General features: G+C 47.3%; 1 protein-coding gene across 1 annotated transcript in view; it reads left to right on the forward strand.

Annotated features, from left to right (window-relative positions):
• The window catches only part of GRIK3 (glutamate ionotropic receptor kainate type subunit 3), a 186,593-nt gene that overhangs the window by 141,576 nt on the left and 17,837 nt on the right, over positions 1-27,180 (forward strand). Inside the window, exons 8-12 of the mRNA XM_083625175.1 lie at positions 5,954-6,061; positions 9,108-9,221; positions 13,278-13,481; positions 22,166-22,389; positions 26,494-26,612. Of these exons, the coding sequence (XP_083481301.1) occupies positions 5,954-6,061; positions 9,108-9,221; positions 13,278-13,481; positions 22,166-22,389; positions 26,494-26,612 (769 nt within the window). The remainder of the gene's footprint in view (positions 1-5,953; positions 6,062-9,107; positions 9,222-13,277; positions 13,482-22,165; positions 22,390-26,493; positions 26,613-27,180) is intronic.

A 27,180-nucleotide genomic window follows, 5' to 3' on the forward strand; every position in this document is an offset into this window, starting at 1 on the left:
GCGACTGATACTAGCCTGAAGCTTTAGGTAAGAGTGGGCAGGTCATCAACCTCCTAAATCACCAAGGAAGCTGAGGAGCTTCCATCTCACTGAGGAAGAGGCTGGTGCCTCATTCAAGTGATGCTCAGCAAAGACCTTCTGGAGAGCAGCCAAGCACCACTGAATGAGGGGAGGCCAGCTGACCTCTGGTCCCAGCTCTCAGTTCCACTTCACCTGTCACCCCCTCTCTCAAGGTGCATCACTCTGAGTGATCTCCTGCAACTAGAAATGAGAGATTCACAGCTCAAGTGTGAGCAATTACCATGAGAACAACAGAGACACAGAGAAGCTCTGGAGTGCTATTCAGGTTGCCAAGGAAGAGGTTGAGGGTTGACCTTGCTATTATGCATGTGGAAATTAGAGGCACTCCATGGCAGTGTTTCTTTTGAGCCTTGCAGACAAAGACAGAAGAAGAACAGAAGCCCAGGAGTTAATCTGTGTAAACATGTTGGCCTCGAATTAAAGTCTCCTTCCTTCCTAATAGTGCAACCGACTACAGCAGACTGCTGCTCTGCTTGCCCTTTTCTCTCACTTCACTCAAGTTTTATGGAATATCTACACCAGTGGTTCCCAAACTTTTTCAGGCCACAGCCCCCTTGCTTCCATAAACTCATCCCCAGAGCCCCCTACCCTATAAAAAGCATTATTCAGAATAGCAGTTTGCATAGCTCTCTAAGGAATATAGTAACACAGTAAAATTCAAAACAGTAACAAGTAATTGCACATTTATTCAAAGCCTAATTAAAACTATTTAGCTTAATTAATTCAACAAAACTGGTGAACTTGATCCAGTGATGCCAGCTTTTCAAAGTCTGGTAGTAATTTAGCAAGAGTTTTATATACCACATTTAGTTAACTACTTCACTGTTCAGTAAACTTTTAATGCTCTTGATGGGATTAAACTCCCTCTAAAGGAGCAGGTACTTAGCTGGGGGGTATTTCTGCATCATTTGCTGTCACTTGAGGCTCAGGTGGCCTCAGTGACATGGAGTGCCTTCCATCAGCTTTGGCTGGTGGCCCAGCTGCACCCCTAACTGGAGAGGAATAACCTAACTTTTGTTGTCTATGCTCTGGTAACCTCTAGTTTAGTTTACTGCAACATGTTATATGTAGGGCTGCCTCTGAAGATGATTTAGATACTTTAGCTAGTGCAGAATTCAGCAGCCAAATTGCTCACCAGGGCAAGACAATTTGAGCACATTACAGTGATTCTGGTCCAATTGCATGGTTTCTGGGCCCAATTCAAAATGCTGGTTTTGACCCATAAAGCTCGGGACCACAATATCTGAAGGACCGCTTCTCTCCATATGAACCAATATAGACCCATCATCTGAGGCCCTTCTTTGTGTGCCTCCTCCATGAGAAGTCTGGGGGGGGGGCACCATTAGAATGGCCTTTTCTGTAGTGGCTCCCCATTTGTGAAATGCTCTTCCAAGGGAGGCTTGCCTGGCCCCTTCATTATATACTTTTAAGTGCCAGGCAAAAACATTAAATAGGCCTTTGGCTGATTAACATCCTATGACCTTTTAAATATATTTGTGGGAGGGGGGTTATTGGTTTGGTTTGGTGTATTTTGTGTTCTCATTTTGTATTTTTATGTTCTGAACCACCCTGTGATCTTCGGATGAAGGGTGATGTACAAATTTAATATTGTTTTGTTTTTTTCAAAAGGAAAAACAATGCAAGTAATGAGTAATTGAAGTGCCTTCCCTTGCCCCCCCCCCCCCCGCATCCACTAATGAAATAGAAACTGACATTGGGGCAATTCAGAGAAGCTAGTAAGGGGGCAATTCACAGGCTAGTCATTGCTAATCCATTAGCAACAGGAAGCCATAAAATGAGCAAAGGGCCTGAGCACTCTTCTGTTCTCCCTCTCCCTGAAAGTACAATTCCTTATGGATCAGTTTGGTCCTTTGGCTCCTTGAACTAGGCAAACACAGCAATGGCTATCAGTGGCTACTAACCATGATGGTTATGCTCTGCCTTTACAGCTGGAGGCAACAATGCTTCTAAATGCCACTTGCTGAAAACCACAGCTGGAGGGGTGATGGCTCTTGTGCTTGGGTCTGCCTTGCAGGTTTTCCCCAGGCAACTGTTCAGCCACTGTGAGAACAGGAGGTTGGACTAGATGGGCCATTGGCCTCATCCAACAGGCTGTTTTTATGTTCTTAGCAAGTGAGGAGGTGACAATGCTGACAGTGTGCTTCTGTCTTCAGTTCCTTAGATTCACCTTCCTCTTTCCTCTGAGCTCTATTTTATGCCCAGGGCTGTTGCTTCCCTGTGTTTTCAACCAGTTGCACATTTGCAAAATCTGCTGCCAGAAGCAGAGACCATAAAGAGGCAACATTTGTCCTTTGGGAGGCCCCAAACAGAAGGCATTTCTCTGCTAAAGAAGCTGACAATTCCCACTGCAGAGGTAGCAACTTGCGCTGCTTTTGCCAGTGTGCGCCAGACCTTCCAAAGCTTCTGTCACAAGCAGGAAAGTGCCTAGACTTTTTATAGCCATTCTGTGCCTGCCTCCAAATCTACCCCTGCTTTGCAAACTGTTCTTCAGAATTTATTCTGATCCACTAAACCTCCATTGAGCTTTTTGTCTGCTGGATCAAAACAAGCCCTTTGAAGAATAGCTCGATCATATGCTCAGATTCTCAAGCCTTTATTGGCATATGGATTGATCATTTGCAGGGTTTGCAACTTAATCAGGAGATCTTGGGAGACCTTAGCCTGGAAGTCTCTTAGGGTCTAAGGTTTAGCAAAGTTTATAGATCCCTTACTAGCAAGCAACAGTAAGCTGGGGGAACCTAGGGTTGTGTTTGCAATATGTAGAATTGTAACTCCATTCTGCTCAGTTATAAACACCAAATAGCATTATTTAGTCTTGGTTATGGTAATAATTCATATCATAAAACTGTAGTTAATATCTTGACCCTGCCCCACTGAATTGAAATTTCAGCCTTCACGACATAGGAAAACGGCTGAGTAAACAGCTATTTTTGTGGAGGAAGGTCAAGGTATTAACTGATATGCATGAAATTTCACATATAGCTTTATAATCCCTAGTGTCGTAAGATAAGACGTTTGGAGCAGGGATTTTTTTTTTTTAAATAAAGATTTTTATGAACCACCCTAATGTGACAGCCCACCAGATATTTGAAGATGGCTACCATATCATCTCTCAGTCTCCACTTCACCAGGCTAAAAGGTTATATATGATAGCCAGCTGCAAATATTATAGGATCATCATCTTCAAATACTTAGGGACAGGCTTGGGGGGGGATGCAAATATTGACATATGTCTCCTTTTTCTTAACAGTACCTTTATTTTCATTGTGTATGAAATCATAACGTGGGATGTGGGGCAGCATGCTCACTGGGGTAATTTCGAGCTTGGTTTCCCCAGGACGTGTGGTGGGAATGACTATGTCATAAGGAGCCTCATGAAAGATTGTGCCTCCTTCACTGCGATATGACAGGAAAACACTAAACCCTGTTAACGGCTTGGCATTTCATGGACGGGAGCAGGGAAATACCAGGCCTAAAGTTCACGGCATGTAAAACGGCTTTCATTAAGTGCAGGCAAGGACTGGCCATGCAAAAGCTCAAATGTCACAAGCTGGCACGGAATTTGATAGGGTGGACCTCCCCCCTCTCCAGCCCCATTGGCCTCCTGCTCCATTGGCACTCTGTGTGAGATAGAGAGATAGGGGAGAGGCTCCCTTATGACATCGAGTTTAATTGTTCTGGTGGCTCTGGAAACTGAGAATAACAGTGATTTCAGGTTTGCTGAGGTGCTGAAAGTGGAGAATGATTCATGGAATCATAGAATTGTAGAGTTGGAAGGGACCCCAAGGGCCGCCAATCCAACCTCCCTGCAATGCAGGAATCACAGTTAAACCATTGCTGATTGATAGGTGCTGAAACATGGAAGTAGCTTTGTTGAAGGGTGCTGGTCCCTAAGTGTGCACAGAACCCCTCTGAGTGACACGAGAGGGAGGAAGCTGAAAATGCTGCATTTGGACCTGCCGTGGTCTGAAAGCCCTATTCACATGTGTGGTAGTGGGAGAGAAATGGTTGCTGAATGACCCTTTGCAATGACCCTGTCAGCATAAAACACCTGTTCTCAGATATTTTCACTGGTTGCTGCTTTGCTACCAGGCTGAGGTGTTACTGTTAGTATTGTTGTTGCTGCTGTTGTTGTTGTTTAGTTGTTTAGTCGTGTCCGACTCTTCGTGACCCCATGGACCAGAGCACGCCAAGCACTCCTGTCTTCCACTGCCTCCTGCAGCTTGGTCAAGCTCATGTTAGTAGCTTCAAGAACACTGTCCAACCATCTCGCCTTCTGTCGTCCCCTTCTCCTTGTGCCCTCCATCTTTCCCAACATCAGGGTCTTTTCCAGGGAGTCTTCTCTTCTCATGAGGTGGCCAAAGTATTGGAGCCTCAGCTTCAGGATCTGTCCTTCCAGTGAGCACTCAGGGCTGATTTCCTTAAGAATGGATAGGTTTGATCTTCTTGCAGCCCATGGGACTCTCAAGAGTCTCCTCCAGCACCATAATTCAAAAGCATCAATTCTTTTGCTATCTGCCTTCTTTATGGTCCAGCTCTCACTTCTGTACATCACTACTGGGAAAACCATAGCTTTAACCATACGGACCTTTGTCAGCAAGGTGATGTCTCTGCTTTTTAAGATGCTGTCTAGGTTTGTCATCGCCTTTCTCCCAAGAAGCAAGCATCTTTTAATTTCGTGACTGCTGTCACCATCTGTTAGTATATAAAGCCCTTAATGATTTGGAACCAGTTTATTGATGAGATCTCCTTATCCCACACCAGGGGTTGGCAACCTAAGGCCTGTGGGCCACAAGCGACCCATGGGAGTTGTTTAACTGGCCCATGGACCCCCGCTGCCCGCTCAGAGACCCCCAACGCCCGGTCGGCTCTCGCCACACTAAACCAATGCGGAGCAGAGTGGGGTCTGCCTTCTGCGACACTGGCCGGCTTCCCATTGGCTGCAGAAAGCTCCTGCAGCCAATGGGAAGCTGTGCACACCTCCTCCACACCGGAAGGAACACCGGAAACAGTGTTTGCACATGCGTGTGTGCGCACACTCATGCACTCTGGCCCACCGCAGTGTCTGCGGGACCGTGAACCAGCTCCAGCCACAAAAACTTTGCTGACCCCTGTCCCACACATACCCATGTGACCACTTCAATTGGCAGAATTTCAGTACTACAGGTGCCACATAATATCTATTCTGCATTTGAAAGAACTTGATCGTTTAGTGTGCCAGCACCTACACTTTGGAACTCCCTGCTTATTGAGTTCAAGCAGGCTCCTTCACTGTAGTCTTTTTGGTGCCTGCCATAAACATTATTGGTTAAACAAAGTGCTTAGCAAGTTGAGGCTATCTGTTTTTGTGTTTTAACTTTTGTATGGTTTAAAGTATGGTTTGGATTTTTTTTCTTTATTTTACTGTTGTTGTTTTTGTGTAAATCTCTTTGTGGTTTCTTCCAGGCAAGTGGTGTGTGTGTGTGTGTGTGTGTGTGTGTGTGTGTGTGTGTGTGTGTGTTTCTCCCCAGGACTGTGACTGGCCAAAATCTCAACAGACCAATGAGTTATTTCCCCTCCATGGTGAGCAACCTGGAAGGGGTGAGCGTAAATCAGGGCTGAGAGTACAGTGGGATTTATGGGGTTCCCCAGTCTCTGCAGTCCCATGAGGAATCGGGGGTGATTATTAATTAATCAGGCTCTTCAGGGGCAGAGTCATGGTGGAAGGAGTAATTAAAATAAAGCACTGTGCTTCTCTGGAGCAGATTGTGATTTATGAGCTTGACAAATGGCTCCTTTGTCTCTCCCTACCCCCACCCCCACTATTCATCAACATCCCCCAACCTCCAATGTTCCCCCCTTCTTTCCCCAGGCCCAGTGGGAAGGTCTCACTGGACGCATCGTCTTCAACAAAACCAGCGGCTTGAGGACGGATTTCGATTTGGACATCATCAGCCTCAAGGAAGACGGGCTTGAAAAGGTCAGTTGGGTTGCCTCATGGCTTCCTTTCCTCTTTTCAAAGATCAGAGCAGTTCTCCTGGGCTCCCCCAGACTATCCATTGACCCTGAGAACTATATAGGAGCTGAAGGGTTGGCATTGCACTGGTGAATCCTGCTCATCCCTTGCTCATTCCCAAATCTCATTGGCCAGCTCACCATCTTTCAGCCTAACTGCCTGTGGATGGTTGCTGTGAGATCAGCAAATCAGCATCTGATCATTGCAAGTGGACTTCTTTTGTACATGGAGGTTTTATTTTAGCTCTCCTGGCCAATAGCTGTCCTCCAGGAATGTGTCTAATTCTGTGGATTCTACAAGTAAACGTTGCTTTCTGGGAAACGGGAGGTGTTATTGTGAAGATGTCTTATTTTATTTATTGCATTTATATCCCGCCTTTTTCTCCAAGGAGCTTGATATGTCATACATGGTCTGTCCCCCTCCTCATTTAAGCCCCATAACAACCCAATAAGGTAGGTTAGGCTGAGAGGCAATGACTGGCCCAAGGTCACCCAGTCAGCTTCATGGCCAAGTGGGGATTTGAACCCTGCTCTCCTGGGTCCTAGTCCACCACTCTAACCACTGTGCCACACTGGCTCTTGCCATGTTCACATCCATTTAATTGGGTCATCCAGGGGAGAAAAAAAATATATCCCATTCTAAAAATATCTCCAGACTTTTTTACCTTCTGCAAGACTTTCTCAGGGTTTTGGTGTTCGTATTTCTTCCAGCACTGGTGCTTATTCAAGATAATTTTTGGACACTGTTACTTAAGGCCAGCATGTGGCATTAAAATTCCACAACAGCTTCTTGTATGCTCTGCAAGGATGCTGGGACTCAGTTAATTTCCGTCATTTCCAGCGAGTTCTTATCACATTTTCACGCTCTCTTTCTCTCTCCCTCTTTCTCTCGAGTGTGTGTGCTTAAGCTCTCTCTTAGCTCAAGAAAGGCTTTAGAGTGTCTGTGTCAAATCTCTGTGGAGTCAGGACATTAAATTCCAGTCAATAGGTAATCTGAATTAATTGTGTGCCCAAACCGGGAGCAAATCCTGATATGTACTTTTGCATTATGTTTAATAGTTTACATTTGCCTGAGGTTTAGCGGTGAGCTTCTGATCTTCCTTGCCTCCTGCAAGTTAACGGATTATGGAGGCATTAAACATGTGTAATTACAAATCCTGTATCCAGCTAGCATGGTGGCAGTGCTGGCAGTGGTGGGATAGTGGGACAGTGTTGTTGAGGGATTTTTATTTTTATTTAAGCAGGCTTGGGTCTCCCATGTAGGGTATTTTTCTTTCTTTTGCCAAATCATCGTCACAAACTGCAGTGAGGGTTCTTGCTTGCCATTTGTGTGTCATCATAAAGGTAAAGGTAAAGGGACCCCTGACCGTTAGGTCCAGTCGTGACCGACTCTGGGGTTGCGGTGCTCATCTCGCTTTATTGGCCGAGGGAGCCGGTTTACAGCTTCCGGGTCATGTGGCCAGCATGACTAAGCCGCATCTGGCGAACCAGAGCAGTGCACGGAAACACCGTTTACCTTCCCACCAGAGCAGTACCTATTTATCTCCTTGCACTTTGACGTGCTTTTGAACTGCTAAGTTGGCAGGAGCAGGGACTGAGCAACAGGAGCTTACCCCGTCGTGGGGATTCGAACCGCCGACCTTCTGATCGGCAAGCCCTAGGCCCTGTGGTTTAACCCACAGCGCCACCCACGTCATTCTACCCATTAATAATCTTTCCACACATGGATTATTGCAGGAAGAAGGAGAGGACCAAGGGAGGGAACTGTCTTTTGTATATAAACAATCAACTATTTTGAAAGGGGGCCAGTTGGTGTTTTAATAGAATCATAGAATTATGGAGCTGGAAGGGACTCAAAGGGTTGTTTGGTCCAACCCCCTGCAATGCAATGAAGTTTTACTTCATATCAGTAAAACGTTGTGTGGTTACTTTGTGTGGTTGTGCAGATTGGGGCGGGGGGTCTTTTAAAATGTAATACAGGGCTTCTTGCCTTGCAGACTGTGTCATTTAAGACTCAGGGGTTCTCAGATAATCCACAGGTGAAACTGTGAAATGTGCCAGCTTCCTCCTGTGTTAGTTTTTACAAAGTCTTTTGAATCCTCTCCTAAGATAGCTTGAAACATCACTTAGTCATTATACGCACATGCAGACACATAAACATCTTGTTTATTTTGTTGTTCTTGTTGTTGTTGCCGCCATCTGTCTGTCTCAAGAGAAAATGAACTATGCTTGGGGGGCAAAGTTAAACAGCTGTATTAGCAGCAATGAAGTGACCTCCCCAGGGCACGAGCTTGGGTAGTGTGTATGGAGGTCCTGGACTGCCCAGATGATGTGACCCCTCCCCTTTCAGCCAAAAGCAATACATTTGGCACATACTTTAACTATGGAACTTGTTCGCACTTGGATGGTGTTAAAAGAGGACTCAATAAGTTCACCATGATGGCCATGCTCTGCCTCCGTGGTCAGAGACAGCAATGATACTGAATGCCAGTTGCTGGAAACCAGAGGAGGAAAGAGTGCTCTTGTGCTCAGATCCTGCTTGCGAGTTTCCTGTTGGGGCATCTGGTTGGCCATTGTGAGAACAGCAGCCTAGACTAGATGGGTAACTCTGGCCTGATTCAGCAAGCTCTTCTTATGTTCTTAAATCATGTTAAGGTTGTGTTACATCAAAGTAACAGTTTGTACGAGCACTGCCCAGTCCTCTCTTTCATTTTTTTGCCTGTTTTCACTTGAGCAGGGATGGGGATCATTTGCAATCCCCTCCAGATGCTGTTGGACTTACAACTCCCATCAACCCCAAAAGCCAACGTGACCCAGTGGTCATGGATGATGGGAGTTGTAGTCCAGCCATATCTGGAGGCCATCAGGTTCCTCACCCCTGAACTAGAGACTGATTTCACAATATCTGACCTCCACTCCCTTGACCGTTCTCTCTCTCTTCAGTGGCCTGACTGGTCTGGCCTGATGGTTTGGTTGAATTTTTGCTCATTTCTTGTCTGCCTCCATCACAGGTTGGTGTGTGGAGCCCATCTGATGGACTGAATATCACTGAAATCTCCCGAAGACAAGGCCCCAATGTGACAGATTCCCTCACCAACAGATCCTTGATTGTCACCACAGTCCTGGTAAGTGGTTGCAGGGTTCTATCTAACCCCTCCTAGATTTGGCTGTTTCCACTTCTAGATCGTAACCCCACCACCACCTTCTAAGGAGCTTGAGCTGTGTTTTCATACATTACATTGTGTATGGACAGATTATCCTGATAGCAAAAGGGCTGAACTATTTGGGCATGGCAGGGAACTGTCCAAAACAATGTTCTCCTTGGCAGCATCCAGACTGGGGTTCAGTGAAGCCATTGGAGCTCAATGTGGTGTATATGGTTCTCCTCCTCCTTAAATAATCCCCACAACAACCCTGTGAGGTAGGTTAAACTGAGAAGCACTGAGTGGTCTGAGGTCACCCAGTGGACTTCAAGGTCGAGTGGGAGATTTGACACTCTAACAAATACATGATCACACTTCCTCTCACCAGTGGATTCCAATATATCTTCTGCTCAGCCCTATGCTGGGGAGCAACTTCCTACAGCCCACAAACCACCCGCTCTGAAACTGCAACCAAGCCCTTGTCATCTCTCAGGAGCTCTTATTGACATTTCTCAGCATCCCTTGGGGCTCCCCCTTCCCCCCCCCCACACACACACTTAGGCACCCAAGTGACAAACTACCCCAAAGTAATTCACTTAGCCAGCGACGCTTGGATACTCAGCTGGTCTCCTTGGCCACTAACTGTCACAGCACATTTAGCACACGGGCCTGCTATTGGATTTGAAGGCAGGCATCAGTTCAGGGTGAATTTCCATCCAGTCTCTAATGAATTATGATGAGGCCCACTGGTTTAGATTCAGATGTGTTAGACAGAGTGCTGAGCTTTGTTACTTCAGGAGGAAGATAGGGGGAGGGCGGGGGCAGGCGAATCCCTTGGAGAGGATGCTGCAGCGAGATTGAAGAGTTTCTCTCTTTGAAACCGCACACAAAGGCTCCTCTCTCCCCATTCCAAATCAGCCCCCCATTTTGATAGTTTCTCTAAGCCTTTGCTACAGCATCAGCAGCTGGTCCTTGTGGGTCTAGATCAGCTGCCATAGCATCATGGAATTGTAGAGCTGGAAGGGACTCAAAGGATCATCTAGTCCAGGGATCCCCAGCTGATCCTGGTAGATCGTGGGATCCTTATCGTGTACAAAAAGTTACGGGGGGGGGGGGGGAAGCTTAAAAACTCTGTGCAATCCACCCACCCCACACGCGCTGCTCCTCCTTCCAATGACAATGGATAGATCACTGCCAGTTTTTTTATACTGGGAGTAGATTGCAGTCTCTTGGGAGCTGGACATGCCTGATAGTCCAACCACTCACAATGCAGGAATCACAGCATCATTTGGGCCTGCAGGGGGAGGCCTTGGTCACCTTGAAAAGGTTAGCCAGTACCTCATACTAAACCTAGGCCTCATCACTATTATAGATTTAAAGCAGAATCATACCATTTGAAACAGTCATCCGGAAACTGTAGTTTGTTAAGGGTGCTGAGAATTCTTAGAAGACCCCTATTTCCCTCACAGAGCTACAAATACCTCTTCCCAGGGGCCTCAGGGAGCTGTAGCTCTGTGAGGAGAATTGGGATGTCCTAACTGCTCTCAGCAGGGACGCGGGTGGCGCTGTGGGTAAAACCTCAGTGCCTAGGACTTGCCGATCGTATGGTCGGCGGTTCGAATCCCCGCAGCGGGGTGAGCTCTCGTCTTTCGGTCCCAGCTCCTGCCCACCTAGCAGTTCGAAAGCACCCCTAAGTGCAAGTAGATAAATAGGTACCGCTTTATAGCAGGAAGGTAAATGGCGTTTCCGTGTGCTGCACTGATGCTGGCTCGCCAGAGCAGCTTCGTCACGCTGGCCACGTGACCCGGAAGTGTCTGCAGACAGCGCTGGATTCCGGCCTCTTAAGTGAGATGAGCGCACAACCCTAGAGTCGGACACGACTGGCCCGTACGGGCAGGGGTACCTTTACCTTTACCTTTAACTGCTCTCAGCATCTACAGGTACATGGCCATCTGTCAGCAATCCTTTTGCTGTGATTCCCACATTGCAGAGGGTTGGACTTCATGACTCTTGGGGTTCCTTCAGCTCTAGAATTCTATGAATCCACGATACACTTCCCAGGTTTAAAGTGGTGTGATACTGCTTTCAGTGTATAGTGCAGATGGGGCCCTAGACTGCCTTATAAAGTCATAGAATCATAGAATTGTAGAGTTCAGATTCGTTAGCTGTGATTCCTGGGTTGCAGGGGGTTGGATTAGAGGTCCCTTGGGGTCCCTTCCAAGAGTTTTATGATTCTGTGCTGATGACGCAGGTGGAGACGAGCGCTTCTGCTTTGCCTGAGTTCTGCAACAGTTCCCTTTTCAAGCAGGGAATCATCCACATCTCCCTCCCGCTCTGCCACTTGATGGCCTGTTTGCTGTTGCTGATGCTGCCGCCACCAAGACGTGGTGCTGGGATTCCTCCCTGCCTCCCCCTTTCACACCCTCCTGCTCATCCTGCAGCGCCTTGTCGGTGGCAGCTGGCCGATGATGTTTCTCCAACAGACCGTTCCGCTCTTTCCTCCTCGAGCCACAGGAGAGCTGTGAAGATCCTGAAATTGAGGGCACCTTCGCTGAGAAATCGATTAGCGAGCCCTGAAAGCCTGCGAATTGAATGTCTGACCGTTTCCAGTAATAAATTGTGAAACAGCCCGTGAATAAGTGCCTTGCAGAGTTCAAGAATTACCCCCTAGGAAATGTCTGAGACCTCCAGGAGCGGCGCAGAGGCGAGCAGAGCTCCTACATGATGCTGCTTCTTCAACTGTTAAATATGGAGGAACACGCCCCCCTCCACTCTGTTTTGTGCCTCCCGAGATTAATGGGGCTTTATGGCTGCTCCTGCCGGCCTCTAGACTTGAGGACAAATGCAAAAGGCATGAGGACCAGCTTCCTGGATGGGCATACTGCCTGCTGCCTTGCTTTCAGCTGTTCCTTGTCCACCAGCTGTACCAGTTTTGGGTGCTGCAAGTTGTTTGTCCTATTTTAAGGACTGGGTAACCCAGTGGTTTCCAAAGTGGGTGGTATCGCCTCCTTGCGGGGCATCGGGATCACCAAGGGTGGGCATTAAGAGGCAAGATGGTGACGCCATTGGGGGGGAGGGGCAGATACCAGAGGTGCAAATGACTATGAGACTTTGAAATGCTAGAATCCCTGGAGCAAGTTCATCGGTTTTGTTGAATCAATTAAATAAATAATTTTAATTGGATTTTGATTAAGTGGGCAATTAATTGTCACTGTTTCAAATTTTATTGTGTTCTTGCAGTCCTTAGGGGGTTGTGCAAACTGCTATTCTGAAGAGTGCTTTTTAAAGGGTAGGGTAGGGGAAACTGGGGAAGAGTTTATAGAACCAAAGGGCTGCTGGCCCCCCAAAAATCAGTACTACTGAAGTAGCTCCTTCACCCTGCCTAGCAGGTTCCAAAGATGGAGAAAGCCTCTTTTTATGGGTCTTTCATGGAAGGCAATCTTTATGTGGGGCAGTCAGGCTGAGTTCCAAAGAGCGGTAAGGTCCAGTGGTAAGGCAGGTGGCCATGAAGCCACTCTGGCCTTCTACCACATCCTTAGGAAAATAATGTATGATGGCCTCAGTTCCTGATCTGTAAAATGAGAACATTCCAAACAGCTGAGCATGAGGGGCCGCAATCCAAAGCAGAGATGAGCAACCATTAAAATCAATAGTGTTCAATGACTTCTTTCAGGGTGTTTACTTCTGCCTTGAATTGTGGCCACTGAAGTTTTTGAAGCACATTGAAAATAAAACAAGTTCTAAGGATGGAATATGATATTGAATTATCTGCTGCATTTATATCCTCCTGTTTTCTCCAAGGAGATTCCAGGTCCTAGTCAGACCATCTAACCACTACAGCACACTGGCTCTCATTAGTGTTATAATGCTATAATGGTAGCAGGCATGATAACGACCAAACTGGCTGCAGTGCCAGAAAGCAAAGAGAGACACCCAGATCTGTCCTGTGGCTACTTAAAGGGGCTTCTGTGGCTGGTGGGTTTAGCTTGCATGTGGTTGTTTAGCTACTCTCTGTCTCCTTCCTTCCTTCCTGTGTAGGAGGAACCCTTTGTCATGTTCATCAAGTCGGACACCGTGCTCTCCGGGAATGAGCGCTTTGAAGGCTACTGCGTTGATCTCCTAAGGGAAGTCTCCCGAATCCTTGGCTTCAGCTATGAGATCCGTGTGGTGGAGGATGGGAAGTACGGAGCCCAGGATGAGAAGGGGCAGTGGAACGGCATGATCAGGGAGCTGATTGATCATGTAAGTACCTTGCTGTTATCTATAGATGTTCCTCAGGATCCCTTCCAATTCTACAGTTCTATGATTCTATGTGCTGCATCACCCCCCTCTCCCACCTTCATTTGTCTGCCTGCTTGCTTAAAATACTTCTATCCTGGCTTTCCAGAAGGGACCCACGAGGCTCAACCTGGCTAGCAGCAAAAAATAACATCAATAAATGCAACCAGAAAACATGTAAGGATATTGTTTTGAAAAGCAGATAAAAACAGGACAGTTAAAACTTAACCACTTCACAGGTCAGATGCTCATTAAAAAAGAAAAGAAAAGTTTTCATATGGCAGGAGAAGGCCCTTAAAGAGAGGGCATGCCTTACCCTCTCTGGATAAGGAGTTCAAAAACCTATGTGCAGCCACAGAGAAGGCCTTCACCTGCACCTCAGCCAAACACAACTCTTGATAGGGAGGAGAGGCTCTCCAGAAGATCTTAATAACTGGACAGTTGTGGAGGAGAGAAGACAGACTTCAGAAATACCAAGCCATTTATTTAGGGTCATGATGAACTTTGAACTGGGCTCAAAAAATTAACCAGAAGCCCACGAATCAGCTGTCATAAAGAAGTAACATACTCCCAGTACCCAGCTCTGTTCAGCAGACTGGCCACAACGTTCTGGAGCAGCTGGAATTTCTGAAGACTTCTCAAAGGCAGCCCCACAGAGAACACATTGCAGTAGTCTATTTGAGATGTGGCTAAGGTATGTGTCACCATGCCCATCTCTGGTGACTCATGGAATGGGCACAGCTGGTGCACCAACCTAAGTTGGGTAAATGCAGTCCTGACCACAGTCAATAGTTGAGCATCTGTGCCCAAGGCTAGGTCCAGGAACATCCCCTAAGCTGTGCACTTGAGTTTCCAAGGGAGGGATTCTGCCCCATTTCTGTCTTGTCTGGATTAAGCCTCAGCTTGTTTGTCCCCAACCCATCCATGATCAAATTAAAAACTGAAGGAAAAATTGAAGGAAAATTGAAGGAAGGAGAAAGAGACATGGATACTATCCACTTGAAACTGGCTTGTGTCGGACTTGTGTTCGACCGAGCTCCTCCAAGCTCCTCCGACGTGATTAACAACCTGAGCCTTGATGAAGTTCCAAGCACGTTCCCCCATTACGCAGAGTATCCAGCACAGGGAAGGACGAGATAGTATGAGCTACATGGCAAAAAGAGTTTTATTCCTAACTACGCAGACAGAAAAGAAAATGCATCCTCTCTCTGTGAGAGCAGAGAGCAACTGAAAAACAAAGGAACAGGAAACCAGTAACATCACATCCGTCTCCTGTCTTCCGTGAGACTTCCAATAGCCTGGAAGCTCTGGAATGCAAAACAGAGTCTTGTGACTCCAAGAGCACTGCACAGTGGCAACACACAGAAACTAACAGCTTGGACTGAAACTGAAGTGTTGGTGGAGAGAGAGAATCTGAATTTTCATACATTTGTTTATTAGTAGTTACTTAGATCTACAATCTTCTTAAGACTATGCTGTGCATCATCTGTCTGTCCATCCATCATCCATTTCCACATGTTCCTCTTGAGTGTGACCAAGAAACAGAACCAAATATTGTGCTTCTTTGGAGAGATTGCTCTGTGTATATGCTCTGAGGTAGTTGTTGTAGTCCCTAGAAAAGGTGTCTGGTGAAACATACCTTTTAGCTCCCAAACAACTAGAAAGACTTGCTAAGGAAGAGGCAGAGAATCAGAGGCAGACTCAAAAGCAGAGTGTTTCTGAGAGGCATGGGCTGGAGTCACATCCAGCCCTAAGCAATCTGTCTCTCAAGGAGTTAAGCTGTGGCCTGCGGTCCAGAATCCCAGAGGCAATATCTCCGCTTGATGATCCATGCTTGCACTTTTATAGCCTGACCCTGCTGCAAAGCAGAGGACAAGCTGTTAAAAAAAAAAAAAAGCAGGACCAGGTGTGTGAGGAACAATTTCATTTATTTGGAAATGCAGTTTTATTTTCAAAAGCAGAACGTAAACAGATTCTTCCTTCCAGCTGAGTAGATGCAGAAATCTTTTGCAGGCGACAGAGGCAGTTCTCCTCCGCCTAGCAGTAATACACCCTTCTCTGAAAATGCTAAGCTCGATAGCCTCCGTGGATAGCATTATTGGGCAAGCTTCTCCTCACTCAGGTTTGGTTGGACTGGAATCTTTAATAAAATAAAAAAGCAGGAAAATAGCTTGGCCCATTTCTGAGCCATTCCTGGTTCTCTGGCACTCAAGTGGAAAGCAGAGAGAAGCCTTTTGTTTCTGTTCTCCTGGGTCTGAGCGCTTGTCCACGCTTCTGCTTGCCCCATGCCTAGAAACATAGGAGCCAACTGCAGGGGACCTTGGGTGCTTGGGCACCCACAATAATATAATTGTGGGGGCTGGGCACCCACAAAGTCAATGAAGAAGGCCGGCAGGTGGCAGCAGCACTGCCTCCAAAAGAGAAGCAGTTCAGCTCTGCCCTCCTCGGCCAACGAGTGAGGCACCCTTTTCTGGGGGGTGGGGCTCAGACATGGAAGTAGTCTCTCTGCCTCCAAGCCCCTCCCCATGGAGAAGGATGCCTCGCTGGCTGCAGATAGGAGGAGGAGGAAGAGGAGTCATTGCTGCTGGCTGCCGCAATGTGGACTTGCAACATCTCTCGCCCACACCTGCACCTAGTGTGAGTGAGATCACATGCACTACGTCCAGGCAATGTTGCATGTCCATGTTGCGGTGGTGGGCACCCACAATCCTGAGAGAAAGGTGGCACCCCTGCCTTGAAAGCATGGGTCCAATCAATTTTTCGCTTGACCTGAGCTTTCTAGGCTTAGGTCTGAGCAGTTTCCTTCTTGCCCCCACTCCTTTCCTAGTGAAAACCACTCTTCAATGCTAAATCGGAGCAAACGTCCATCTGGGGAAAACCTGAATTGCTGTTTGCTCCAACTGAGCACTAAAGAGCAGTTTTCCCCATGGGAAACCAGTGGGACAAGAGGAGGTGTGAATAAGAATAATATTACAGCATGCCAGGGTGCAAGCAGAGGGTTGGACTAGTTCTGCCCTGCCCCATGTTATCCTCACAATAACCCTGTGAAGTAGGTTGGGCTGAGAGTGAACGACTGGCCCAGGATCACCCAGTGAGCTTGAATGGGGGATCTGAACCCTGATCTCTCAGGTCCTAGTCTGACACTTTAACCACTACACCACACTGGCACTTGTGGACGAGCACACGCCAACGTGCTTTCGCACAAGCAACAGGTACAAAGTCACTTTGCAAAAGAAGAAACGCTTTGAAACAGCAATTTTAAAAAAGCAACCACGCTCGTAAGAGCACTTTCAAACAGTAATTACCACCTGCCTGTTGAGAGCATCTTTTTATCGGAGTCCCTCAAAGCACTCCACAAACATTAATTACCCCCCTGCAATGCTAAGTGGGTTCCGTTTTAATTGAAACTGTAAATGACTTTGCTCAGAGCTGTGCACCGTATCGGGGCAGAAGGGAGGCAGGAGCCACAGATCCTAAAACCTGGCTGCCATGGCTGCGGCTGGCCTGGCTACTGTCGTTTTACAGGAACCATGGTTCTGACAGCTTGCACCATTTTACGCAGATAATCAGTTGGTGTAGTACAATAACACGAGAGCAAAGGGGCCTTGCTTCCCTGTGGGAAAGATGTCTTTTTAATAATCCTTTTATTAATAGGAGATCCACCTTTCACCATTTATTTTAACCATTTGGTGATTAATCTGGGCTGCTGTGTGCAGGAAGTCACATGAGGCTCCAGAACGGCATCAATTTCTTGATGCTCTAATAATACCATGAAGAAAATAATGCAATCTGAGGGACTTCTAATTTCCCAGCCCACTGAAGTGTCTTCCATGCAAATTTCAATTCAGAGGCCTCCTCAGACTGAACCTGTAAAACAGAACAAAATAATTAATGGCATAATTACCCTCCGAATGCAGTTTGGAGGCATCAAAGTGGGGGGAGGCTCTCTCTTTTACATCCACCGACCCCACGGAATGTCTCCCTTAGCAATTGATTTGTTGGGTTTAAGAGTGGGAGAAAGATGTACATACACAGCACTGCATCAGCCCAGCCAGGAAGCAGCATTTATTTCTTCCAAGTCAGACTACTCTAAAAAGCCAGCGCAATGTAGTGATTACAGTGGTGGATTGAGACCTGGGAGACCAAGGTTCAAGTCCCCATTCAGCCATGAACTTCACTGGGTAACCTTGGGCCAGTCACTGCCTCTCAGTGTAGCCTGCCTTGCAGAGTTGTTGGGGGATTAAAGGAAGGGGGGAGAACCACGTACACCGCCCTGAGCTCCTTGGAGGAAAAGTTGTCATATAAATGTAACAATAAAGCAAAGCCTTCCTCCAATAGTTGGGGCTTGGTGTGAGGACTGCTGTTGTGTGTGCACTGCCATCCACAGTATGAATGTCAGTGTGTTTAGGTGCATGTCTGAGCAAACTATAGATGCATCCTATAGATATCCTTTTGCAGTGTGTGTTGAGGGGGGTACACTGTAACTTCAGGCCAAATGCCTGAGTTCTGTGGAACCTTGCAGAAAGCTGTGATGCTTGTTCTCTGTCAAGAGAACTGACTTGGTCAGCACATCGTTTGACGCACAACTTTCCCCCCTGTGCAGAAAGTCAATGAGTCACGTAACTCGTGACTCGCCCAAGGCACACTGTTTCCCACCACAGGTGGCCTGTGATGTGAAGATGAGGACAACCAGTAGTGCTGCCCTTTATTTGTCAGCACTTGCATTTTGGGATTGCAGGGACTCTACTTTGCCCCCCGCTGTGTGATCCTGGCAGGTCTGGCCACAGGCAGTGCAGCCTTAAGGGAAAAAACAGCTTTTTAGAAAGTCCTTTGTTTTGAGGCTGGCCTGAAGCAACAAAAGCAAGAACATCTAGTGCCTTGGAAGGTTTATGTGTTCAGTTCCCCCCACCCTTCAAAATGGCCATTTCCTCCTGCAGCTGGGAAAATCCCCAGCTGGCTCAGAGGACCATCCCACACCATGGCCATTCATTTCACACACAATTTTCAAAAATGTAGATGCTAACCTTTGAAGACAGCGAGATCCTGCAAATACAGGAAGAAGGAGGAGGAGAAGGAGGAGGAGATCAGGGACACAGCTCCACCCCTCCTCTGTTGCATCCCCAAACAACTTGCGGTTGAAGGGGACCCTCTCCACAGATCTTCATGCCTGAGCATTGTCACCTCGGGACGCTGCTGGAAATCTCTGGAGGAACCGGATGCCGAACTTATTGAGCCATTGGCTGGATCCAGCAGGCTCTTCTTACATTCTTAAATTATGTGTTTATGTGGGAATTGGCTTTCTTCATATTCATTATAGGTTTGGGTATATAGGATTCTTTGGTGTTGTGCAAAACTCACTTTTGCTTGTGGTTAATGAACGGTATATCCATAGATGATCCTATCAAATAGCAGAAGGTTAAAGTTGTGGTCTTTGGTCTTAAAGATCCACCTAGAACAGCATTTTGATTCCAGCTAGATACCGCCTGGGATTTTCACAAGAAAGGCATAAAGGTAACCAGTGCCCTCTCTTCTTTGCCCCCCCACCCCCGGTATCTAGTACAGTCATACCTTGGGTCCCGAATGCCTTGGTACTTGGACATTTTGGCTCCTGAACGCCACAAACCCAGAAGTGAGTGTTCCAGTTTGTGAACATTCTTTGGAGGATGAACATCCGACAGGGCTTCCGCGGCTTCCAATTGGCTGAAGGAGCTTCCTGCAGCCAATCAAAAGCCGTGCTTTGGTTTCTGAACGTTTTGGAAGTCAAACAGACTTCCGGAACGGATTTCGTTCGACTTCCAAGGTACGACTGTACTCAGAAATTTGCTATCCTGGGCGTGGTTCTTCATGTATCTATCAGGGATGGTAGCTTGGTTAATCTTCTATCCATGAATTCATCTTTTGCTGAAGCCACCTCAGCTCCTGCCCATTGTAACACCCCAGGACAGTGAACTGCATCAGTAAAATTTGTTCAAAAGAAACTCTTCATGACACATAATTCCTTCTGCCTTCTGTTCCTTATAGCTCCAAGGTAGCCTTGTTCTGACACTCCTACCGCAGAAGAGGCTTGTATCAAAAGCGGCTACATCTTTTTGTCCTTATTGGACATTTTGCACCAATATAAGCTGTTCTCTGTGATTTCTACTTGGCATGAAGAACACAGAAAAAACGGAGGGTTTTTCTTGAACAGAAATGCCTCCCCACTGATAACTGCAGCTCAGTCCTAATCTCTGTCCCTGGGGGATGATTTGACAGTTGATTTAATGCTTTCACCATAAACAGAGCATTTATTGACAGTAAATTCCAGCAATTTATGTCCTTACAGCTACCTGGTTTGGGAATGTTTTTGCACCTGATGCTGAGAGATTGTTTAGTGCAGATGCGGGCAAAATCACTGCCCTCAAATGGAAAGGGGCAAGCTTTCAAGATATGCCCTGATTCTATGCCCTGTATGTTCTGAGCTGCAGGAATTTGGCATGGAGAAAACAAGGGCCCAGAGGATGGGAAGGAACTCCTGAAACACACAGTTTATCTTTGCCTCTTTATGTTTGCCTGAGTCCACTAAATATTTTGATTCAGCTGACCTGAAAGGAAGGTAAATTTGAAGGCAAAACATATGTAGAGATCTTCACAAACTCTCTCAGGGAAGACGCATTGTCAGACATTGCTGTGTTACACTTGGAATGAATTTCTCAAGCTAAAAAAGTTCTAGTAGGATTGGTGAAAATTCTCAGGCTGGCTTTGTGCCTCCAACCTAGATGTCTTTAAATGTGGTCTGATCTAGGCTTTTTTAAAATCTTGTTATGTTTGTGCATCTCTTGATAGCCTTTTGAAAAAAATGACTTTGGAGATGTGGCTTTAGCAGTCTTGACTTGCATGTCAATTTTTGCACTGCTGTCTATCCCTTTTATTCAATTCTGAATTTGGGGAATGGGATCCTTTAACAGACACTTGCAGCTGCAAACCACAAGGGCAGGAGAGAATGAAGTTCAAACAAGCCATTGTTTTGGTGAAGGCTGGTAACTAGACAGACATGGGCATGATCAAATTTTGCTGTCAATGGTGATGTACGTGGGGCAGAATAAAAAGCTGGAATGGAAAGCAGTTATCCAGCTGACCATTTTGAGACATGCTGTGATCAGATTGTCCACATTACTTCTTGGGTGACCTTCCAGTTCCCTGTGTGGTGGGAAGACTGTCCTGCTCTCCCACCAGGAAGGAACATAATGTTGGAATCAGCCATTATGAATCTTTTGCTAGTCATCTGCTGAAATCTGCTGGAACTAACAACCAAGTATCTTCTTCTCCATGGTCTCTTGTGTTCTCCAGTAAAATCAATAAAATATGCATTATTTACCTTGTCTCCCAGTGGTGCAGACAATTAATTTATCTAATATCTAAAGTATACATGTGATGTTCCCTCCTTTTCCACCTTGGTATACTTTTGCTGTTCCTGTAGCAGCCTAGGATGAGTGAACTGGTCAGTTCCTACTTCTCTCAGTTTATCATTGTTTTCCTATCTTAAGTTCTTTTCACCCCATTTGCAAACTTTTAAAAAGTATGCATGAAACAACTGCTTCTTTGTGCACATTTCTCCTGATATATGCATTTTTGCAGCAATTTCCCCAAATGCAATGCATTCTTAAGAACACAAGAAGAGCCAGCTGGATCAGGCCAATAACCCATATAGTTCATCATCCTGTTATCACAGTGGCCAACTAGATGCTGGATCCCAGCACAACAGCCCTCTCCTCTCCTGTGGTTTCCAGCAACTGGTACTCAGAAACATTACTGCCTCCAACTGTGGAAACAGAATATGACAATCTTGGCTAGTAGTCATAGATAACCTTATTCTCATCCATCCACCTTGGCATCAGTGAACACTAATGGCCACTGAAAGGGTGGAGTGGCCACAGTCCCTGGCATGAATGGAGAACCAGTAGTTTGGGTCTGCTATGGAAAGAACAGGGATGGTCCTGCTGTGTCTGTCTTCCTTATGAAAAGCATTTGTGCCAATCAGACCAAAGTATAATTTTCTCTTAACTTTCCTTTGAAACACTTTATAGGCCCCACAAAAAACCAAAAGGGATAAGAACAGGGATGTGATTTCAACCCTTGAGTTCCTAGGACAACTCTGCTACCTTCCTGGTGTTCTGGACTATAACTCCTATCAGCCCCAGCTAGCTTGCCATTGTGGTCCAGGACACCCAGAGGGCACTGGCTTGGGGAAGGGTGTGCTAGGACATTTGGGAACTCTGATTCAGAAGCTGCCAAGTGAATCCAATCCCAATAGCGTGGCTTCCATTCAGGGCTAAATTTTAAGCAACCCAGAATGCATGCAGAGTTTGCAAAGGAACCCCAGGGCAGCGCTCTGAAGCTGCCAATGTCTCCTTTGCAGCTGCAGGTTTACCTGACTCATATTGGACATCACATGGCATCAGATGGGTGTGGCTGGGGGGGGGGGGAATGGCATTGCAGGCCCAACTGTGAGGCCTGATTTGACCTGTGGGCCAGAAATTCCCAAGACATCGATCTTCATAGCAGCCCTTGGGGAAACAAGATTGTGACTCGAGAGACCCAAGAGCCTTGCCCACCGCCCTTTTCCTCCTCCATTTCTAACAACTGCTCCCTCTCTCTCTCCTGCTCCACAGAAAGCTGACCTGGCTGTCGCTCCACTCACCATCACCCATGTCCGGGAGAAAGCAATTGACTTCTCCAAGCCCTTCATGACTCTGGGGATCAGCATTCTCTACCGGAAGGCCAATGGGACCAACCCCAGTGTCTTCTCTTTCCTGAACCCTCTGTCTCCTGACATTTGGATGTACATCCTCCTTGCTTACCTGGGAGTGAGCTGCGTGCTGTTTGTGATAGCCAGGTAAGGAGCTCACCAGCTACAAGGGGCGCCAAAAGGAACTCTGTCCCTAGGATTCGGCTCCTATGCTAGGGAGCGAGATCCAAAGTCTAGGAGCAGCCACTGAGAAGGCCCTCTCCTGTGTCTCCACCAAGCACTCCGGTGAGGGTGGCAGAACTGAGAGAAAGGTCCCCCTTAAAGATCTCAGAGCCCAGGAAAGTTGGTATGGGAGAAGACGGCCTTTCAGGTAGCCTGCATACACATATGCCAGTCATCTTTTCTCAAAGAACAAGCCAACCCCTTAAGAGAACTTTGGGGAAATCCCTTCCTCTCCCCTGCATGCTAAGTCCCTTCATTTTTGAGGGATAGGGTGTCTGTGTGTAGGGGTACCACTTTGACTCCCACCATGGCACTTAGTGCTGTGGTCTAAACCACTGAGCCTCTTGGACTTGCCGATCAGAAGGTCGGCGGTTCGAATCCCCCTGATGGAGTGAGCTCCCATTGCTCGGTCCTAGCTCCTGCCAACCTAGCAGTTCGAAAGCACGCCAAAAACTGCAAGTAGATAAATAGATACCACTCCGGTGGGAAGGTAAATGACGTTTCCATGCACTGCTCTGGTTTCGCCAGAAGCGGCTTAGTCATGTTGGCCACATGACCTGGAAAAACTGTCTACGGACAAACACCAGCTCCCTTAGCCAGTAAAGCGAGATGAGCACTGCAACCCCAGAGTTGTCTGCGACTGGACTTAACTGTCAGGGGTCCTTTACCCTTTTTTATGGCACTTGAGGAAAGAGCAGCCCTACAAAGGGTCTCCCCTCCTCTGTCCATGGCAGCCAGTCCTGGCTCCAGTCCCCATAGCTTCCTGCCCCCATTCCCAGCGCACACGCAATGAGCAATGGCAATAGCCCAGCACGTCCTGAAAAATAAGTGGAGGATGGCACTGACCCGGTTGCTAATGGCAGGCATTTGGTGCAATGGGAAACTCCGCGCTGCAAGCACATCCCACAGTTAAAAGCACATCCCACAGTTAAAGGCAATTGTCTGTCTCTTGCTGGTAGCAGGTAGGGAGGTTGCTGGCCTCCTTCCCCATGTTGGGTTAATAGGATATAATTGGGAGAAGTGGGGGGACATGGTGGGTGCTGGGGGCCCTGGCCATCCCCTCTGGGTCAGCTCTGTTCCTGCCTTCAGGAAAATAGCCTGTCCAGGCTGGGATCTGAGAGGAGAGAGGGGGGCAGAATGGAACCACAGCGGTGGCAGCATCATTATCTCCATTAGCCCCGGTGTTCCGGCTTTTATGATGCTTTGCTGGCTCCCTGGGGCCATTACAGCATTTGGAGGCGATTACCTGAGCTTAGTGCCTAATACTCTAATTTCATGTAATGCACTTGTCAAAATCAGCTCCGCAGGGAGGAAGGCTGACTCTTTGTTTGCTCTGGCACATCTGGATTGGCAAAGAGGTCTGCTTTTAAAAAGGGGTTGGGGGAAATGCAGGAGGCTTAGACACCAATTTTGAGGAGAGTCATCTCCAAAGAACCTGATATTTGTGGAGTGGCTAGTCCTCAAGGGAGTGTCCCGGTGCAAGAGAGCAGCTCAAAAGGGGAAAAGAGCAGGTGAAGAGAATAAGTTTTCTGGGGGATAGACTATAATCTGGGAGAAATAGATTCAAAACCTGATTTAGCTACACACTCCCTGTCTGGCCTTGGGGCAACAGTTAAAATTCTTATAAAGAATGAATTAATTCCACTCCATTTTTGCATTGTGCCAGGCCACAATGGGAGAGAATTGCTTTCTGCTTTTCAGTCTTCCGCTTAGTTTTGCCTCTCTGTCTTTCCATCCACATTTGCTCTTTGATGATTTCATCTGCACAGATTTCCAGGCAAAATAAACCCCAAGTCACATGAGTGTGTGTGAGTGTATTTCAGAGCAAAGCGCAATTTCTCCCCTTGGCTTGGTTTCAATTAAAGTTCCTGTGACTGTAACTTTCCCCTCTAAACCTTCCTGGCTTTTATCTATCTCTTTGAGCAGCACCTGGTCTTCTGCATAATTAAGGCTGTGCACAGATGGTTCTGGGCAGAAGAGGGTGCAGAGAGAGGGTCCCAGGACATGGGAAGGAGGAAATTGGATCTTTCGCCCCCAGCAATAATAGGGAACATTTTCACTCTTGACCCTTGCCCAGCTCCAGAATTCTAGCCTGCAGGGGGAAAATGTTGCCAAAATTGGCACACCTTAATTCAAAGGCATGAGCCTCTCTTGAAATAAACCAGCCTCCCCCTGCCTCCCCACCATATAAAGGCCTCCATCAGTTCCACCATAGGTCACTGCTGCTTAAAACCAGCTCTGTGGCTGCTTGGAGACCCAAAATGGCAGTGTTTTGATCCATCAGAGCTTTTAATAAGGCTTTGAAGCTTATTGATGGAGCTGCAGCCTGAATCCACCAAATGTCGCTGAGGTTAGAGATGTAGAATGATACCTTCTAGGTGGCCACTTTTGCCTGGTGTTGCTTTGTAGTGTAGTCAAGGCAGCAACATGAATGACAACGTTTAATTGTGGCTGGCTGTGCATTGACGCCTGGGGTTTCAGGACAGCCCCGCTGCTACTGCTGCTACTGCTGCCACACACCAGCAGGCATGAAGTTCTGTATTTGGAGGGGCTTGGGGGGGGTGTTGGATTGGGCCATGACTTTGTTTTTGCAAATACAGAGGCTCCTTATTGTCTGGGAATGCCAAAGCCCCCCCCCTCTGTCATTCAAGAATGTGGTATCTGCTTACACACCAGGAAATGAATGAGGCAAAATAATAAAATGTGCCAAAGCTCCTCCTCCTCCTCCTTCTTCTTCTTCCTCCTCCTCCTCTTTGCAGATCTCTCCATTTCCATTTCAGCTGAGTGTTTGGAGGAGATGAGGCTGTTGTAAAGCCAGGGGGAATCACAGAGGGAGAAATTGCAATGCTAATTAATTTGTTTGGTTCCGAAGCAATTATGCCAATTATGCAGAATTTAATTATCTTGCAAAACGGAGGACCTTTGGAAAATGTGAGTAAGGCGCTCCAAAGGTCCTGCATTCTTCCTCAAATCCACCTTTAACTGGTCTGGCTTTGACTGGATCTTTGCAGCAAGAGGAAGGAGCAGAGATGAGAATGTTACATGACAACGCCAGCCAAGGCTTCCTGGGAAAGGCCTACCACTGTCATCTTGGCCTGATCATTGAGATGCTCGAAGGGGGAGTCAATTCAGTCATACTTTGGATCCTGAACGCCTTGCAAGTCGGACGTTTTGGCGAACTATTTTTGGAAGCCGAACGTCTGACGGGGCTTCCGATTGGCTGCAGGAGCTTTGGTTTCCAAACATTTTGGAAGCCGAACGGAATGGCTTCTGTTCAACTTCCAAAGTACGGCTGTATGTAGCTCTGTAAGCCAAATTTGGGTGATAGGGGAAGCAGGTCACCTGCTCTGCCCTTCTGTTGGAAACTACCAGTAAAACAAAAGTGGCAATCTTGGGGCAGCTGGTATAGGACCAGATCCACGGCTAAGAGAGGTTATTGTCATCACCCCCTTTTTATCCCTGACTCCACCCCACTCACAGGCTCCCCCACTGCCTTCTCAGTGTCAAATCTTAGACTGTCAGCTGGTCAGGGCAGACAGAGACCTGTCCTCAGAAAAGCACCAGTCCACCAATGACACAACCACCATCATCATCATCATTAAACAGGGATGATACGGCTACTCAAAAAGAAAGGGATTTCTAAAATGTAAAGGCATATGCAATCCTCTCCGGACAGGGATTTGCCTTCATTTGCTCCTGCAACTCTATCAAGTGCCATGCATGGCAATGGTATCCTAAGAAAAGTCAGTCCTGAATGGCAGACGTCATCTGAACAAGAAAGGGCAAGGAGGGTGAAAACACATGAAAGAGGCACTTCTCTCCCCCCCTTTCTCTCACACAAAGGTCCCTGACCCCCTGCACTCCTCTGTAACAGACAAAAATGTATGAGCCCCAGATAGCCCTTGACCAGCTGGATTAGCGCCAAACTTGTGCCAGCTGCCTCTGAAGCTGGTTTGTTCTTTGCACCAGCCTCTTCTGCCCTGTCTGTTAGGAGTCCTCCCTCGATGCCCGCCTTCTCTCTCCCTGCAGGTTTAGCCCTTACGAATGGTATGACGCCCACCCCTGCAACCCAGGCTCGGACATTGTGGAGAACAACTTCACCCTCCTCAACAGCTTCTGGTTTGGCATGGGAGCGCTGATGCAGCAAGGTAGGCCCCCCCCCTCCCCTGAGCAAACACCCCCCTCCCGCAAGCCACTCTTGTTTGGTGTGTACCTGTGTGTGTGTTTGTGTGTTGACAGGTGCAAGATAAACGTAGTTGCGCTTGTCAAAAGAGAGAAAAAATTGCCTCTGGAGCAAGAGAAATAATGTTGCGCCTCCTCTCCCTTTTTGTCGCGAGGCAGCCGGGGAGTTTCTGTCATCAGACGATGACAAGCAAAGACATTGGTTTTGAAATGGTGGAGTCTGTTTCTTAACAATTACAGGAGTGCTTGTCAAGACCGGCTTCTGTCTCTCCTCTGCTGAGGAGGCTCTCGGGTGCTGCCATGACGGAGCCAACTCGCTCTTCCTCCTTCTCCCCTGAGTGCTTGACAACACCGCCTTGTGGAAGCCAGGGGCCAAAATCCATCACCTCACTGGTGGCTCTGCCCATTAATAGAGCTGTACCAGCCGAGGGCAGGTTTACTGCCCTTGGGATCTGCCTCTGTTGCCTGGGCCGCTCACTTCATAGCTCAGTGGTAGAGCATCTGTTTTACATACAGAAGCTCCCAAGTTCGATT

Source organism: Podarcis filfolensis (assembly GCF_964270895.1).
Source record: "Podarcis filfolensis genome assembly, chromosome: 8".
Lineage (NCBI taxonomy): Eukaryota > Metazoa > Chordata > Lepidosauria > Squamata > Lacertidae > Podarcis > Podarcis filfolensis.